This window comes from Phalaenopsis equestris, unplaced genomic scaffold, assembly GCF_001263595.1.
Source record: "Phalaenopsis equestris unplaced genomic scaffold, ASM126359v1 Scaffold000149, whole genome shotgun sequence".
Lineage (NCBI taxonomy): Eukaryota > Viridiplantae > Streptophyta > Magnoliopsida > Asparagales > Orchidaceae > Phalaenopsis > Phalaenopsis equestris.
In genome coordinates, this window is record NW_018164591.1 from 850,579 (window position 1) to 867,771 (window position 17,193).

The window sequence follows — 17,193 nt, forward strand, 5'->3', positions numbered from 1 at the left end:
AGCGGCGGCCCGCAAAGCCAACCCATGCACGAAACTCTCAGCAAATTCGATGGCTCGGGCCGCCTTATTTTTGTCACTCATTCGGTTCCTTATTCTGCGTGTGGACCGATCAAATCTTGATCTTTTCAAGTTTATCTGATCAATCTCTGAGTTCCAATCTGGGAAGATGGAGAAGAAAGCAAGAGTTCATCCCGAATGTATCAACGCCTCCAATCCGTACCATGAATGTGTCGATTACTGCTACAGGAAGATTGCCGAAGCAAAAGCCCTTGATGCTGAGAAATTAGGTTTTTTTTATTTTTTTCTTCCACTCACTTTTATGTCCTTAATGTAAGCAGTAGTTTTGCTTTTCATTACTCAACATGATTGATTTTTTTTTTTTTCTTTTCGATTGTTTTTATTATAGACGAAGATCACGACGGCTTGAAGGATCCCGAAGAGCGGGCAGTGCATCCGGATTGTATCAATGCATCGAATCCGTACCATGAGTGCAGCGAATTCTGCTTCAGGAAAATTGCCGAGATGAAGGAGAGGATTGCTGGGTATGAACAAGGTCTGTTTGTTTTGCGTCCTTTTATCCTTGTTAGTACTTATAACTGTTATGTTGAGTAACATAATTTATGTAAATTTCCCAAATTTTATTATGTTTTTATGAGAATTTTTATTATAATTTCGGCTGCCCTAAAGGATTAGGACTGTTAAAAACCGCACAATCAAATCGCAGTGAATTAGGCTTCACTTATTCACCAACTCTAGTTACGTTTGTTTTAACATTGAAGCTGTTACTTTTCTGGTGCCTGTAAACATCAATTTCTGGGACCAAATATTTTCTTCAGGCTGTGAATAGATTGAATTGTTTCTTCTACAATTAGATGTTATGTTGTATTTGCTTTCGTAAAATGATCATGGTTCAACAATTTTGATATTCAGGTTAGAAAATGCATATTTTGGAGTTGCGCTTTTGATAAACCTCATCATTTTGGTCAATCTTAAATATTCATGATTTTTTTGCCTTTGATTTTATATACTGTTAAAGCTATAAATGGAAACTGAGTAGATGACAATGTTTAGGTTTCATTCATTTCATTGGTCATCCATTTGATATCAAAGTCTCTAAGCAATTTAGGGTAACTTTTGCATATATCCCAGATTGTTGGGAACCTATTGCACTAGTTACTAGCCTTTCTTAGTGGGGTAGGATGGATTGGATTCGTTAAGCTTGTTAAGCTTTGATTAACCAAATTCAGGAAAAGAAATTACCATATTCGCAGTCGTTAGATTGACCTACTTGGTTATATGCAATTAGAACCAGTGTATAAACCTCTTAGTACAAGTTATATTTTGTCAAAAGTCACACAAAATTAATTTAGGGGTTGTTTGGGATCAATTTTTGTTTTTTGTTTTTTGTTTTTGAAAATAAAAAAATCAGAAAAAAGTGATTGCTTATCTGTTTTTTGTTTTATTTCCGTTTTCGAAGAATACTTATGTTTTTAAAATACTCAAGGAGAATACTTTAAAATATTAAAAACAAGAAAAACATGTTTTTTTGTTTTTAAAACACCGATCTCCCTCATGATAGCCGATGATGCAGAACGCCTTGGCTCGCCGACTCCATCCAAATATTATTTTTCGTGTAATTTTCTGGCATCGAAGATGTCCACCGACAAAAGCCGACGGTGTTAGGCGCAACGATTGGCTGCGTGAGGGGATCGAAGCCCCTAGGGCACGAACGTAGATAATAATCTGTAGAAGTCATCCTATTTCGATCTTCTCCGAGAAGCCGAAGCAGTAAGAAGCGAAAGAAAAATGGAAGAATAGTAGCGCAGCGAATCGGGGCCTAATATCTCTGATATGGAACTCGTACACACAAGGCTTATGGCGGTGGAATGTACAGCTAGGACGACGTTGAAGACACGGCGATGGCGATGAGCAGGAGCAAAGGAGGAAGGCGCTGGCGAGCGAGGCAAGGAGTGCCGATGGGATTTTGGAGCGACCAGTGGAGCCGAAGCACAAACCTCCTCCTTCCACCTGTGATCGTGATCTTGACATCACAGGCCTGTCTTATATCCAATAAGCAACTTGAAGGAATAACATTAGGAATAATTCTATCTTATTTGTTTTGTCTTGAGATCTTTATTATATTTGCAAATTTAATGAAATGAAAATATTTCTCGTTTAGTGGATTCTATTGAGGAATTTTTTTATGGAGTTTGGAGATTTCCATTGGCTCTTTTTTGCTATTTATTTTTTGGGATGCTTCTTTGTATTAAACATCATAACTATTTATGTTTTTCATGTTGCTTTTTTTTTAAATTCATTGCATCAAATTTTAAATTGAATTGAGATTAGCATGAATTCATAATGCAGCCTATATATTCATATATGTAGGTACACCCAAAGAATTTGATAGCTCAAATTAGATTGGTTGATTGGTGAGGATAATTTATGGGTAGTTATTGATATGTCTAATTAGACCTGCCAACCCGCGGAGGGAGTCAACAAGTAAATTCAAATCAAACCGACTCACAAGAAAATTCAGATCAAACCGACTCATAGGGCAGAAATCCTTTTTTTTTTTTTTGGGAAGGAAAATAGTTTTTATAATCCTTTTTTTCTGGGAAGGGGAAAAAAGGGAAAATCGACGTTACGTGTGCGCATCCCAACAATATGATGTCTTCCCTTAGCAAAATTGATGTTCCGGATGCACTCAAGCAGTCTATTTCTTCATTAGAGGTTGTTTGGACAAATTTGTCCATGATCAAGCCAATTTAAGTCCAATTCGTGCGAGGCGTGGCGAAGGAGATTTGTTGGGCCGATCGAAGTCGCCCGACAGACAAAATGCAGTCCAAATAATTTGTTATAGAATTATTCCTAATGTTATAATAAAGTATTTAGATGTTTATATCAAACACCATAGCTGCTTTGTTATAGATTTGATCCAAGCATGCTATGGACAAAGCAGCTTTTATATTTTCCAACTAACGATATCTTAAGCATATTTGAGTTTCTGCAAACTGCCAAATCCATGAACAAGATTTTACTGGTTGAAGCTGCTATGAGTAATACTTGTTCTATGACCAATCAGCAGCTGCTCAAATGTCCTTACAAAGTGTTACGTTAGAGGCTTAACTCATTCTGATGAATCTCATCCCCCAATTTCTTTTCTTTTTTCGTGTCCTTTTTTTACACCGAGACCACACTTCCTGCATGCCACAAAGTAAACAAAATTCCCGATGCTCAAACCAAATAATTTTAAAGTTATACACAACTTCTTGTAGGGAAGCTAGCGGAGGAATGATCTTGCACCTTCCCACTCTATAATATATACTTTCCATTCCCATGCAAAACTTTAGGATCTAGATTTTTTATATGAACTAAATAGGTTGAGATTGTTTCAAATCATTATTAGTGGCATTTCTTGTTGTAGTACATCAAACGGGTCATTTGAAGAAGAGCTCCACTACATTTAGGGGCTGTCTGGTAAATGATTTAGAGCAGGATTTGACTAGGATTTAAGTTAAATCCTGCCAGGTGGCCATTTTGGACAACTTAAATCCTGACTTTCTAAATCCGAATTTCAAAATCTCAGATCCTTTTCGGCATAAATCTTAGATTTAATAAATCTTGCTATTATGCAGATTTAGTAAATCCGAGAATGCGTGGAGAGAATAAATGGTACGAACAGGACTACTTTTCTCAATGGTTTCGTATAGGAGCGGTGCGGCAAGAGAACGAAGATGGGAGTTTCTGTGGCCTCTATACACTGCAAGTCTGTTGTTGCCTCCCAACTAGCTCTAATCGTGACTTTATCATGAGGGTTTGGTCATGAAGGCGATGGTTTTGGGCGTAATAGGTAGAGGGGCGGGCACATAGATGAGAATTTCGGGCAAAGAGGGGGAAGGGGCTGATAAGTTTGTGGTTTTAATTTAATTTTATTTAAGTTAATTTTATTAATTTATGTGATTATAATTAATAATTAATTAATATATTATCAGATTAATTAAACTTAGATAAATTTGTATGTTACTATTTGATAGTTATTTAATAAAATTAAAATACATATTAAATTTTCATTTATTTTTAACATTTTAATTAATTATTAATTGATAAATAGTAATTTATTGCTTAATAAAGAATTAGTTTAATAGAATCTTTTTAATAATTAATTAGTTTATTGAATAATTAAATATTAATTAGCATAATTAGGAATAAAATTAAAATTGAGTTTTATTAAATTTAATAATTAATTTCTATCATTGTAATAAAATAATCAAAGTTTAATTATATTTTGTATTATAACAAATTTAACAGACTTTTAAATTCTGCCGGTAGTTGCCAATCAATTTTATATTATTTAGTGATTTTATTAAATCCATTGCCAGACAGTTTTTCTGATTTAATCAATTCAGGATTTACTAAATCCGGATTTATAGGATTTAGTAAATTATAATAACTGGAATACCATTGGTTGCCAAACAGCCCATTACTGTTGCTTCTTTTAAAGGATAAACCTTGTGTAATAATTGTCATGCCATTGTAACCATTGCCATGTGGACTTTTTAATATTTTTTTCATCGCCCATGGCAAGTTGGGAATTTATTATTGTGTAAGTGAAGATTGAAATGTTGATTTGTAATTGTTTTACAATCATGTGTGTTATAGTTGTGAGTGGTAGACTTAAGTGGTTTATTAAGTTGACCATATGCTTGTATTAGTAGGTTGAAGGAGGTGTCTGGAAATTAGCATTTTCCATGGGCCATTCAAAGTGGTTAGCCTATGACGCCATTAAAACTTTCAAGTCATCTGAGGAATTTAAAAAGGCAATCTGTTATTTCACTCCTTAAACCACACATTTTCCTTCGATATATTTTATCTTTAAATGAGAACGTAGACATTGTCATCATCATGTTATTGATGTGAACCATGATTTATGTCGTAATTATTGTTATGTTGGCCAACATGGGTTTGATAATTTGATTTGACATGAGTATTTTTAGATTGATGATGAGGGTATGTTGTATATTTGTTATATTCTGTGAATTGATATAGTTATTTCTTTAGAGATTGGAGTATTGAGTTAATTTAATTTAAATTTAGAATGAATTTTATCAAAGTTATCCATGATTTTTTTTTTTATTTTCCCATCTAAGGTTAACTTTTCTACACCCCTTTTATGTTTACTCCTTATCAGAAGGAAATGCTATTCAAGTAGTGATGCTAGTGCAATCGTTTCAGTTAACAAAGATTCCGTTGCATTCAAATCTGGCAAGATAACTTATATGTAGTGCAAAATAAATTACTTTATGATTTGAATCCTTCTTGCTAGAAAAAATAAAATTGTTATGCTTTCAACTTTCTATTCTTAGGAGCCTTGGGAATATATGGAAGATGTTTTGTTTGACTCCAATGTGTCGGTCGACTTTTTGATTTGAAAATAATTTTTAAATTTAATTTAATTTAAGTGGTATATAGTTTTGATTTTGAAAGTAGTGTATTTTAATTTTTGAAAAATGAGACCAAATTAATCTCATTCATCTAATAGTCTATATAATCGTGTCCGATACCGCGAATATTATACCTTTCCGAAAGATAAGTGTATACCTCGGCGATGGACCCAATCATACAAACTAAGAGATTTGTGACATATGTTTGGTCTACAAAGCTTCATGACCTGCGAGTCTTTTATTTGTGATCGATAAGTTCCCTTATCTAATATAAAGTTTAAATAGAGTTTATTTTACCTGTGTTCTAAGTTCCTTATTGATGCAAACCCCTATAATTAATTACATCCCAAATAGCTGGGGTCACTTGAGAAAACTCTCAATAATGATCATAAGTACTAGTCTTTAAGAATTCAAGATTTAGGTTTTCACGGTAGGGCGTGGAAAAACAAATGGGAGTGACTCAAATAGGAACAATTATTTTCAGGAGTCGAAGAAAAGAAATGGTAGGGGTCGTCACAGATCCTTAGGAGGTTCCCCATTGACTTCCTAAACTATCCTACTATGTGCCTGCGTTTTGGAAATGATATTACTTGAGTGTTCAATCATGTCAATTTTATTATTTGAGTTTTACACTTGCAAAATATCTGGTTATGCAAATAACCTGCAGAGATAGGGGGATTTCCACCGGACCAGACGACAACCTTGGAACCTAAAGTGAGTTAGGATTTACGCTGCACAATATGGTTGCACAAGAGCTTAAAGAGAGTGTGAGCATTTACGTCTTGCTTGACGAGCAACCTCGAAGTCTTATGAGTTGTTATTGTTTAATTCTAAGAAGAGGTTTGCTGATGTACTTGTTTGCTCTCTCGAAGATGTTCTTCTGTATGCCCTCGTCTTGTTGCTCACAGTGTTAGCTCCAACCTTCTTGTTGAAGTAGCAATTTCAAGACTTATAATGTTTTGGTTTGAGATTTTATGTTTCACTGTTTTTGTGTCAAAGTTTGGTTTTATTGTTGTTGTTCAAATGTCATTTTTGGGGGTTGTTCTAATTTAATTAGAGCGACACCAATTAGGATCAAATGATTCCCTAATTCCGACATCATTATTTTCTTTTGAATTTACTTAGTCTAAAGGAATTATTAGACTCGTTTAGATTGGATAATTCTCGTTAACAAACGTGGAGTACCTCATTCGAGAGATTCTCGTAAATCCAAAAGAGGTGGATTAAGTGCGTTTAAAAGGTTTAAAAGTGTACATTAATTTTTGAAAATGTATTTTTGTTGTTTTGTAGGTAATGTAAAACATATATGCTTGCGAGTAATGTGAAAAATATATACAAATGAAATGTACGAGAAAAGTAAATAAAACGCTGTGCGAAAAAGTGTAAAATGTGTACCTGGGCCTCTGCTACTGCTGCAATATTAGCATTACATGTGAAAATAAGCAGGTATAAATAACATTTTAACAAGCACATCGAATACGAGCTTACATATAAAAAAGAGCATATGACACATGAAAACTCGAAAATGACCTGTAAAAAGTCAAGTCAGGGTGGGCTTTGAGTTGGGCTGTGTGCTTCATAATCTTTGGATAGATGCCACCAACCCAAACTATCGAACGAGGGTAGCTCCTGACCACAATCGAGACGATTAACAAGTGGACCTTTATGGAATTTTATCAAAGTTTTTTTAATTTTTTCATGCATTTAGAATTTTATTAACAGTCAAAAGTAGTGTTATTGTGAAGTGAATTTTGTTCGTAGTATCTGTGTAATTTTTTTTTGAAAAAGTGTAGTATCTGTGTAACTGTTTAGAAAAACAAAATGGTTCACAAGCTGCTCACTTTGATTGAGCCAGAATTACCAGTAACCTAAGAAAACAAAGGGACAACTTCGCATCAAGTGTTGGTGAATAGTCTCATCGATCCTACTCTCCCCTTTTAGAGGGTCATCGAGGAAGGAGATACTATCGTTCTTTCTTAGCATGCATAAGCACTTTCTTTATCACGCTAAAAAAATAAAATAAAATGGGGGGAAGAAGAGAGGAGTTTGACCCAACTCCCAAAATCGACGGGACAGAAGAGCATGACGGCGATTGGGTCAGCTAAAAAAAGGTGCTTAAATCCTCATAAGATCACGATCCAGAGAATCCCAAAACTATAGGCAAAGGTGCCCCATAACCACCTCTAAACCGTGTTTAAATTGACACTTAAAAGGCTACATGAACTTTCTCCAAAACAATGATTTACAGTGCCCTAAGTAGCTCTTTTAAAAGTCTCCAAACAACCATTTAAAAAACTCCAAACAACCATTTAAAAAGCTCCAAACAACAGATTTTAAACCTCCTAAACAGCAAGGGAAACATCCTCAAAACAGTGATTTATAGTACTCAAACTTAATGAACAAGAATGTGGGTAAAAAATCACAAAACCGCTCTAAAAACAGTAGGAGAAGAGCCCCCAAGCAGCTTTCATATGAGCCCAAACAACAACTAAATGAGCCAAGACAACAATTATAAAACATCTTATAGCTTCAAACAACATTTAACAACTTCAAACAACAATTTTAATGCATCTTACAACTCCAAACAGTAGTTCTAAAACATTCTACAGCTCCAAACTGCATTTAGCAACTCCAAAGAGTCATTTAAATGTCCCAAACAATAATTATAAAATATTTTACAGCTCCAAACAACATTTAACAACTTCAAACAATCATTTAAATGTCCCAAACAACAGTTATAAAATATCCTACAGCTCCAAACAACGCCCTACAACACTCTACAACATCTTTAACACCTTAAACAGTAATTAACATCACTACACAATATTTTTAACACCTAAAATAGTAATTCACATCACTACACAAAATTTTTAACACCTCAAACAGTAATTCACAACATTACACAACACTTTTAAGACTTTAAATAATAACTTGCATCACTACACAACATCTTTAACATCTCAAACAGTAATTCACAGCGCTACACAACAATTAATTAACTTAACATATTTTTAGAGGCTCTAAAATAGTGAAGAATTTAAGCAAGAACAACCCCCCAAAACTCCTCCAAAACAACGAATTTAGTGCCCAAAACAGTGAGGAATTTGAGCAATAACAACCCCCTAAATCTTAATATGAAATTCAAGCTTTAAGTATCAGACATACAAGTATATAAAACTTAAGAAGCGTGTATGTAAATGCTGTCTTGTCTTTGTATTTGCATTGCTAATACTAATTTCCGCAAATCAAAGTATGAAAGTTACAGATTTTCTTTCCCCTCTATCGAAAACATTGGCGGGAAGTATACATGTCACACAAATCTTATGTATATTCACATATCCAACACCTATCTTTAATATTAATAATAATTAAATCTTCCATTTCACCACAACGAAAAATGCCATCATTTCAATTTCTAAGAAAGTGAAATACACGTTTTCATGCATTGATAGGATGTTATGTATGCAAAGATTGATTTTTTAGGCGTTAGATATGTAATTACATAAAAGTTAAGTGGCATGTATGTGTATCTTTATGCTTATATAAAGCCACAAATTAAACTCCATAAAAAAGGATAAAACCGAAAATGATTTCAGATTTTGACAACTTATGATTGAATCTGTAGGGGATTATTTCAACATGAGACTGAAATTACAAGGAGTTTAGTATACGATCAGCACCCACCATGATACTTCATAAAAATAGACAATGAAAGCAACAATTACTTAAAAGTTATTAACACAACATTAAATTTGTATGCCTTACTCAGCTTATCCAACCTACTAGCATTCCTGATTTTGTAAGATCACGATATGTAACACCTCATGCAGGTATTGACTATAACAATTACATTCATGAACCGAGCTGCAAATACTTCAAAAGATTATAAATTAAAGAAAAGAAAACAATGGTATGCTCAAAATATGTGAAGATATCAACAATTAGTGGTTGTTTTATGTTTTTATAACAGTGAAATAGAACTCTTATTTGTATTTATTTTACAATTCTGCTGCAGTTTATAGAAAAATTTTAATGATCCTTAATATCAGGTGTGACGAGGTTGTAAAGGATTCATCAAAAAGTGAACAACAAGACTTTCACAAATGCAATGTTACAATACCTTAAAACTTACACTGCTCTAACAAAGATCGAAAAATATTTGTCGGATTTAGGTGGAGACTGGTAGATCTAGCCGACGATTGACAGCTCGACTTGGCGATCAGCAAAGCAGGGAAAGGGCTCTCCTCGACTTCGAAGGGAAGACTGCTCGCGGCTTGGGTTTTAGAGGAGAAGGTGTGCAATTGTTTCGTTGCACGAGGGTGGGGAGAAGGCGAGGGTTTAAGTCGTAGAAAGGAGTCTGGTCGCGAAGTAGGCAAGGGTTTTCGGTTTGTGAGAAGAGGCGGGCGGCTTCAACCAAGCAAGGAAGAGAGGAAGCGGTGACGAGCGGCTTCGATCAATGGATGAAGAGGGGAAGCGAAGAGGGTGCCAAGCTGGAGAGGGGTCCTTGTCACGAGGAATAGAGGGGGCAAGCTGTGGTTTGTGGCGCAGATCGAAGAGCAGAGGGTTTCAAGAGAGGCGAGCGGGGTTCTTAGCGCATGAGGTGAGGGAGCTAGGCGAGAGAGAGCCTCGAGCAGGCGAGCTGAGCGAGTGAGGGTTTTGGTGCAAAGAGGAGAGGCGAGCGAGGACTCGACCTTCAGTTGAGAGAGCGGCGAGCCGAGAGGGGTGGGGGGAAGCAGAAGCAGGCGAGGTAGAGCTTTCGACTGGGAGAGTGGAAGCAGGTGTGTCTTGAGCGGGAGAGGGATCGAATGCCAGGAATCAGGCGTCTGTCGAATTAAATAGCCAAAGTGTCTGTTACGGGACGGGCGGGAGATTAATTAGTTTCCATGCATGGAGGACTTTTATTTGACAAATCATAGCCCCTAATTAAACTTTATTAAAGTGAAATTGGGCTGTTAATTTTTGAAATCTGAAATTTGAAATTTGAAATCATTTACCCATGTTTAGCCCGTGTCCAACCAGAATTGAACCCCAATTTCTTCGGGGCTGAGCCTAAGACTCGTCTCCTTTGATTATATATTCACGTGCATTGTTTTTTTTGTTTTTTGCGCGCGCGCGGAATTATAGCAATATGTGTGTCCTTACTAGCTAAAATCATCATTCAGGACGCGTCGGTGATCCGTTTCTTCATCCTGGGTCTTTCAGACAAGTTTGCCGGTGGTCGGGCCAAAAAAGCCTTAAATTCAATTTTTCTTCGAATTTTGGTCTCGTGACGAATCATTTTGAAAATTGTGTTTAGTGATACAATATATGTAAGCCTTAGGGACGTGAATTATGATGTTTTCGTGCGGTGTATGTAAATGTATATGTGTGAAAGTCGAAATGGGTATTCCTAAGGCCTATATTTCTAAGGTCTCCTGATCCAATGAGAACCCATTTTTTGAGTCTTCTACACGTAGTTCTTAGCCCTTGCAACTAAGAGTTGAGTGCTTGGGACTACTCATGCGAGATCTTCACAAAAACGAGTCAATAAGTGGTTGGAAGTTCTATGTGAGGTGGTCTTTTCTACTAATCCGTTAGGATGACCAAAAAGAAACACCTAAATCTATATCTTAGGTTCTAGGAGGAGGAGACTAAGACCTTATTGAAAATGAGATCAACAAATGGACCCTTAATACGTGTGACGTGCTGAACAAGCACACCACGCGTATTGGTATTGACCGAAGTGACCAACACGTCCAAAAGAATTGTCTAAGTATGTCATACTCAGAATAAATCGAATCATGGTCAAAATTAATTGAGTTGGGACCTTCCACTAAGAAATTTTCAACCCAAGGACAAGAGTGTATTGAAAATTTTTAAATGTTTTTTCTATGGATGAAAGAATTTGCCACATGGTTGTGTTGTTTGATTGTTTTGTTTACGTCATTTGATTTGATTGTTTCACTTTGATTTTGTTTATCAGTGATGTGAATTTGATTGAATGAGATCAGTTTGAGAAGGAAATTATGAAGCCACCAACAGGGGATTTTTGCCAAAAATTTATAAGACGGCTACCAACAAGGGATTTATGCCAAAAACGACCACCAACAGGGGATTTATGCCAAAGACGACCACCAATATGGGATTTATGCCAAAAAGGGACGACCACCAACAAGAGATTTATGCCAAAGGGAAAGCCACCAACAAGTGATTTACGTCAAAGAAGACGACCACCAACAAGAGATTTATGTAAAAAGGGACAGTTACCAGCAAGAGATTTGTGCCAAAGAGGGTCACCAACAAGCAATTTATGTCAGAAAGGGACGACCACCAATAAGAGATTTATGTTAGAGATAACCACAAACACGAGATTTATGCTAGAAGGATAGCCACCAACAAGTGATTTACGCCAAATGAGACGACTACCAACAAAGGATTTATGCCAAATGGAATGTCACAAACATGGAATTTATGTCAAAGACGATCACCAACAAAAGATTTATGTCAAAGAGACAATCAACAACAAGGGATTTACGTCAAAAAGACACGACTAACAACAATGGATTTACGTCAGAATTTGGAAACCACTAACTAGGGATTTAAGTCAGAATTTAGGGACCACAAACAAAGGTTTTACGTCGAAATTTAGAGACCATCAACAAGGGATTTACGTCAGAATTTAAGGATCACCAACAAAGGATTTACATCAGAATTTGAGGACAACAATGACACTAGACTGAGAAGATTCATCCTAGCCTGATCGAAACTTGGATTTGAATTGGTTGATTTCGATTGTTTTGACTTTGGATGTCACTTGATTTGAGTTATTTTGTGAACAAGTACAAAGTCGTATAGAGTTAAATTATTGTTTTGTTAAATGAGCTTGTCATTATTTCATTTTTGAGTTTTGAAATTTGTTTAATTTTATGTTGTTATCCATATTATTTTGCATGTTGTTTAATGCATATCTTTTTATATCGTTCCTTGTTCGTTAGTATTTGCAAAACCGAATCAATAATTCAGTTAAACGATATTAATCAATCGCACAATGTGGCAAAAGTAGACTTTATTGATATTTTGGAATCATGTACATCAAAACATAATTTGAATTTGATATGTTGATGAACATCAAGTGATACATATGAGTAACATCTGTCTGTAGAATGCGGTCCTTGCTTCTAAGTTATCGGTGCCTCCTCTTGTCCTATTTTTTGTGGGCCGCCCGAAACTCTGTAGAGACTAACCCTCCTCCCAAGGCATAATCCAAGACAAAAGTCCCCTCACATATGCTTAGAGGTGTGTTGTCTCACAACTCCAGAGGCTGTAAACCTTCAAGGTCTGGGCTAGGACGATATCCAAACGATGCTTTGCTGTCATCCATCTTTCTGAAATTCATGGATACTCTCCTCCGTAGCACACCTGTAACACAGTGTTTTGCCCGATCGGCTCAATTTCCCCTAAGTACTAGCACTGATCCAATCGAAAGAGGAATCTCTACTGACCCACGGAGTTCACTCGGGCGAACGACCCTCAGCTCTTACCCAAACATGATGCTGCACTTGCTAGGATGGAAACTATGCAGAACAGTCTCAAGAACTTGTGATGGCCTATATGGGGCGGAATACAGTCCGCCTCTTCATAAATATTGATGATGCAACCGTTAGGCCCACAATCCACTAGTAGGATGTGCCAAGAGACCATCCTCATAATCATTCTCTTTATTATCAATGACATTAGATCTACCTAATCGTGTCTTTTGATGCTCGGAGGATTCCCTTCCTTGTCACAAGCATAATTGTAGCAGCAACTGCACTGAATAGTGACCCGTCCCTTTCCCCGCATCTATTTCTAGGGCTCAAAATGTCTTCTTTCTTAAACGACCTGCCCTGCCTAAGTCTCTGAAGTGGAAGACAGTCGATTATGCTCCTTTGCTCATCCTCCAAGAACACATTCGTGTGCAGTTCTAGTCCTTCCATAATTTTGACATATCTTCGACGAATTCTTTCGAAGTGCTCAAAGTTTTGCTTTTAAACCCTTTGAAACTTCTCCAGTTCATCCTCCGAAATTATATGCAGTCACTTCGGTTTAGCAAATCGTGGAATGTAAGGCTCAATCTCCTGCTGATCTTGACTTTGTATTACCGGAACTGTGATGCGATCCTTTTGGGGCTCGGCATGTGCAAATTCTGGTAAAATAAGCTCTATCATTGGCTTGGCCTTTATCCGCTTTATCGGAGGCTGGGGAATAACATCCCCTACTGGCTGGTCGTGCACCTGTTCGGTTTAACAATTCGTGGAATGTAAGGCTCAATCTTTTGCTGATCTTAACTTTGTATTACCAAAATTGTGATGTGATCCTTGTGGGGCTCGGCATGTGCGAATTCTGGTAAAGCAAGCTCTTCCAATGTCTCGGCCTTTATCCGCTTTATCGAAGGCTAGGGAATGACATCCCCTACTGGCTGGTCGTGTACCTGTTCTTTCTTTTGTGCCACCGAGACGCCTGCTGAAACTGCTTCTTATATATCCTTTTCTCAAAGCGACTCTGCATTAGAAGTTTGCGACGCTTCATGTTACGTCGTTGCGTGCGTGAAAGTGGTATCCTCCTGTATGTGTCTGTTGGGGCCTTCTGTAACGGAGCACTGATGAAGTTTCCATTTGTTGCAGGAACCATGGATTGCATCTGTACGATCTTTAATATCGAGCTGTCGGCTCCCCAGATCTCTTCCTTGTCATTCTCGAATTTTCTTTTATGTCACTACAGTTTTTTCCTTACTTCTGAAGCTGAGTGTTATTTTAAAATCTTCTGCCTCTTCTGATTTGATCACCTACAGTAAGCGTCCCTCATGATGGTGCCCCGTGCCACCTTTTTCTCATCAAGTGCGAGTTTGATGTCGTTTCTAAATGAGAAAATCAACCTCCTGCTCGACATTTTCCTGTAAAAGACAGGAGAAACGTTAGCGTGCTAAAATTTAAACTCAACAGGAACAATATTTGTTTATTATTAATTATTGTTTTCAAAGTTATGTTCGTATTTCATTTCAAACATGTAAACTTCAACTAATTTCGTGGAATTTCATATTTCAATACGAAGAGAATGTAATTTTATTCAGAAAAATTCATTTTATCATTTCCATCACATTTTTTTTATTGGACCTAATTAAAGACAATTGTTACATCGACATATTTCAGGACTCGCAACTGGGTCCCTTGAAGCGTCACGATGCGTAGTGTTTTTTTCAAGTATCATCCATTGATTGACAACATTGGTCTTTTACCCTGACAATCATCAGCTGGTAGGATCCTCTAGAGTAAACTTTTTCGACCACGAACGGTTCCTTCCAAGTCTGTTCAAATTTTACTCCTTTCTTGAGGTGTGCAAGAATGTGTTTTCTGAGGTCTAGGACTAAGTCACCGACTTTGAACGTCCTTGGGTGAACCAACTTGCCGTGGGCTTGTGCCATCTTTGCTTGGTATAGCTCGAGGTTTTGTTCTGCTGTAAGTCGCTTCCCTTCGAGACTTTCTAGTTCTTCAAGTCAAGGCTTGACGTTCTCTTCCGTTGTGATCTTGTTGGCTACAGCGAACCTGAGGGAGGGTAATTGCACTTCCAAGGGAAGCACAGCCTTGTAGAGAAGCACAACCTCGAAGGGAAGCGACGGGTCATCAGACAATATAACAGATCAACTTTCGAGTTTAGGTTGACCTTATGAGCTAGCATATAATGTCTAAGCTTTTGGGCAGCAAAAATTAAAGCTAGACAATGCTTCTCAATGAGAAAATACTGTCTCCGTCGGTATTAGGCGACAACTAACATAATAAAGGGCATTTCTCTTGGAAGTGCAATTACTCTTCCTCAGAATCTCCGTAGCAAAAAAGATCACAACAGAAGAGAACGCCAAACTTCGACTTGAATAGCTAGAAAGCCTCGAAAGGAAGTGACTTACAGTATAACTAAAGCTCGAGTTATACCAAACAAAGATGACACAAGCCCACGCCAAGCTGGTCCGCCCAAAGACGTTCAAAGTCGGTGACAGTCCTAATCCTCATAAAACATATTCTTGCACACTGCAAAATAGGAGAAAAATTTGAACCGATTTGGAAGTAACCGTTCGTGGTAAAAAAAATTTACTCCGGAGGATCTTGTCAGCTAATAAATTGCCAGGATGAAAGACCCGTGTTGTCAATCAATGGACGATATTTGAAAAAAAAGTACTATGCATCATGATGTTTCGAGGGACCCAGTTGCGAGTCCTGAGATATGTCGATGTGACAATTGCCTGTAACTGGGTCCAATAAATAAAAAAATGTAATGAATATGATAAAATGAATTCTTCTGAATAAAATTACATTTTTTTGGTGTTGAAATATGAAATTCCACGAAATTAATTGAAATTTATATGCTCGAAATGAAATGCGAACAACTTTGAAAGAAATAATTAATAATAAAAAGTATTGTTCTTATTCAGTTTAAATTTTAGCACGCTGATGTTTCTTCTATCTTTTGCAGGAAAATGTCGAGTAGGAGGTTGATTTTCTTATTTAGAAACGACATCAAACTTGCACTTGATGAGGAAAAGATGGCATAGGGCGCCATCATAGATTTTGACATGGATGTTGAACTTGTGAAGATGGACTATGAGGGGACACTTGCTGCAGATGATCAATTTAGAAGAGGCAAAAAATTTGAAAACAGTACTCAGCTTCAGAAGTAAGAAAAAACTGCAGTGACAAATAAAAGAAAATTCGAGAATGACGAGGAAAAGATTCGGGGAGCCGACACCCCGATAGTAAATGTCGTACAGATGCAATCCATGGTTCTGACAAAAGAGGGAAATCTCATCAGTGCTCTGTTAAAGGAAGCTCCAGCAGAACATTCTAGAGGATACCACTTTCACGCATGTAACGACGTAACATGAAACGTCGCAAGCTCCTGATGCAGGACCTCTTGGAGAAAAGGATAGTCAAAAGACAGCTTCGGCAGGCGTCCCGGTGGTACAAAATAAAGAACATGTACATGACCAACCAATAACGAATGTCATTCCCCATCCTCCAATAAAGTGGATAAAGACCGAGTCAGTGGCAGAGCCTGCTTTACTAGAATTCACACCTGTCGAGCCCCACATAAATCACATCACAGTTCTGATAATACAAAGTCAAGAAGATCAGCAAGAGATTGAGTCTTATATTCCACGATTTGTTAAATCGAGATGACTACATATAATCTCGGAGGATGAACTGAAGAAGTTCAAAGGGAATTTTGAGCACTTTGAAAGAATTTGTGGAAGATATGTCGACATTCTGGAAGGACTAGAGCTGCACATGAATGTGTTCTCGGAGGACGAGCAAAGGAGCATAATTGACCATATCTTCCACCTCAGAGACTTAGGCCAGGCATGCCGTTTAAGAAATAAGACCTATTCAGAACCTCAGAAATGGATGCAGGGTAAGGGACAAATCACTATTTAGTGAGGTTGCTGTTACAACTACGCTTATGACAAGGAAGAGAATTCTCCGGGCATCATAAAACATGAGGAGATAGATCCGATGCCCTTGATAATAAAGAGAATGATTATGAGGATGGTCTCTTGGCACATTTTAACAATATATTGCGTGCCTAACAGCTGCATCAACATTTATGAAGAGGGTAACTGTATTCCACCCCATATAGACCATCACGATTTCTCGAGATTGTTTTGCACAGTTTTCTTCCTCAGCAAGTGCAACATCATGATGGGAAAAGAGTTGCGGGCCGTAGGCCCGGGGGGAGTTCCCGG

The 17,193-nt window shown here is 37.2% G+C and overlaps 1 protein-coding gene across 1 annotated transcript in view; it reads left to right on the forward strand.

The window, feature by feature from the left end:
• Positions 1-8: 8 nt before the first annotated feature.
• Positions 9-17,193, forward strand: part of LOC110021829 — a gene marked incomplete at its 3' end in the record, with an annotated part of 27,396 nt that continues 10,211 nt past the window's right edge. Inside the window, 2 exon segments of the mRNA XM_020720491.1 lie at positions 9-287; positions 407-553. Of these exon segments, the coding sequence (XP_020576150.1) occupies positions 167-287; positions 407-553 (268 nt within the window).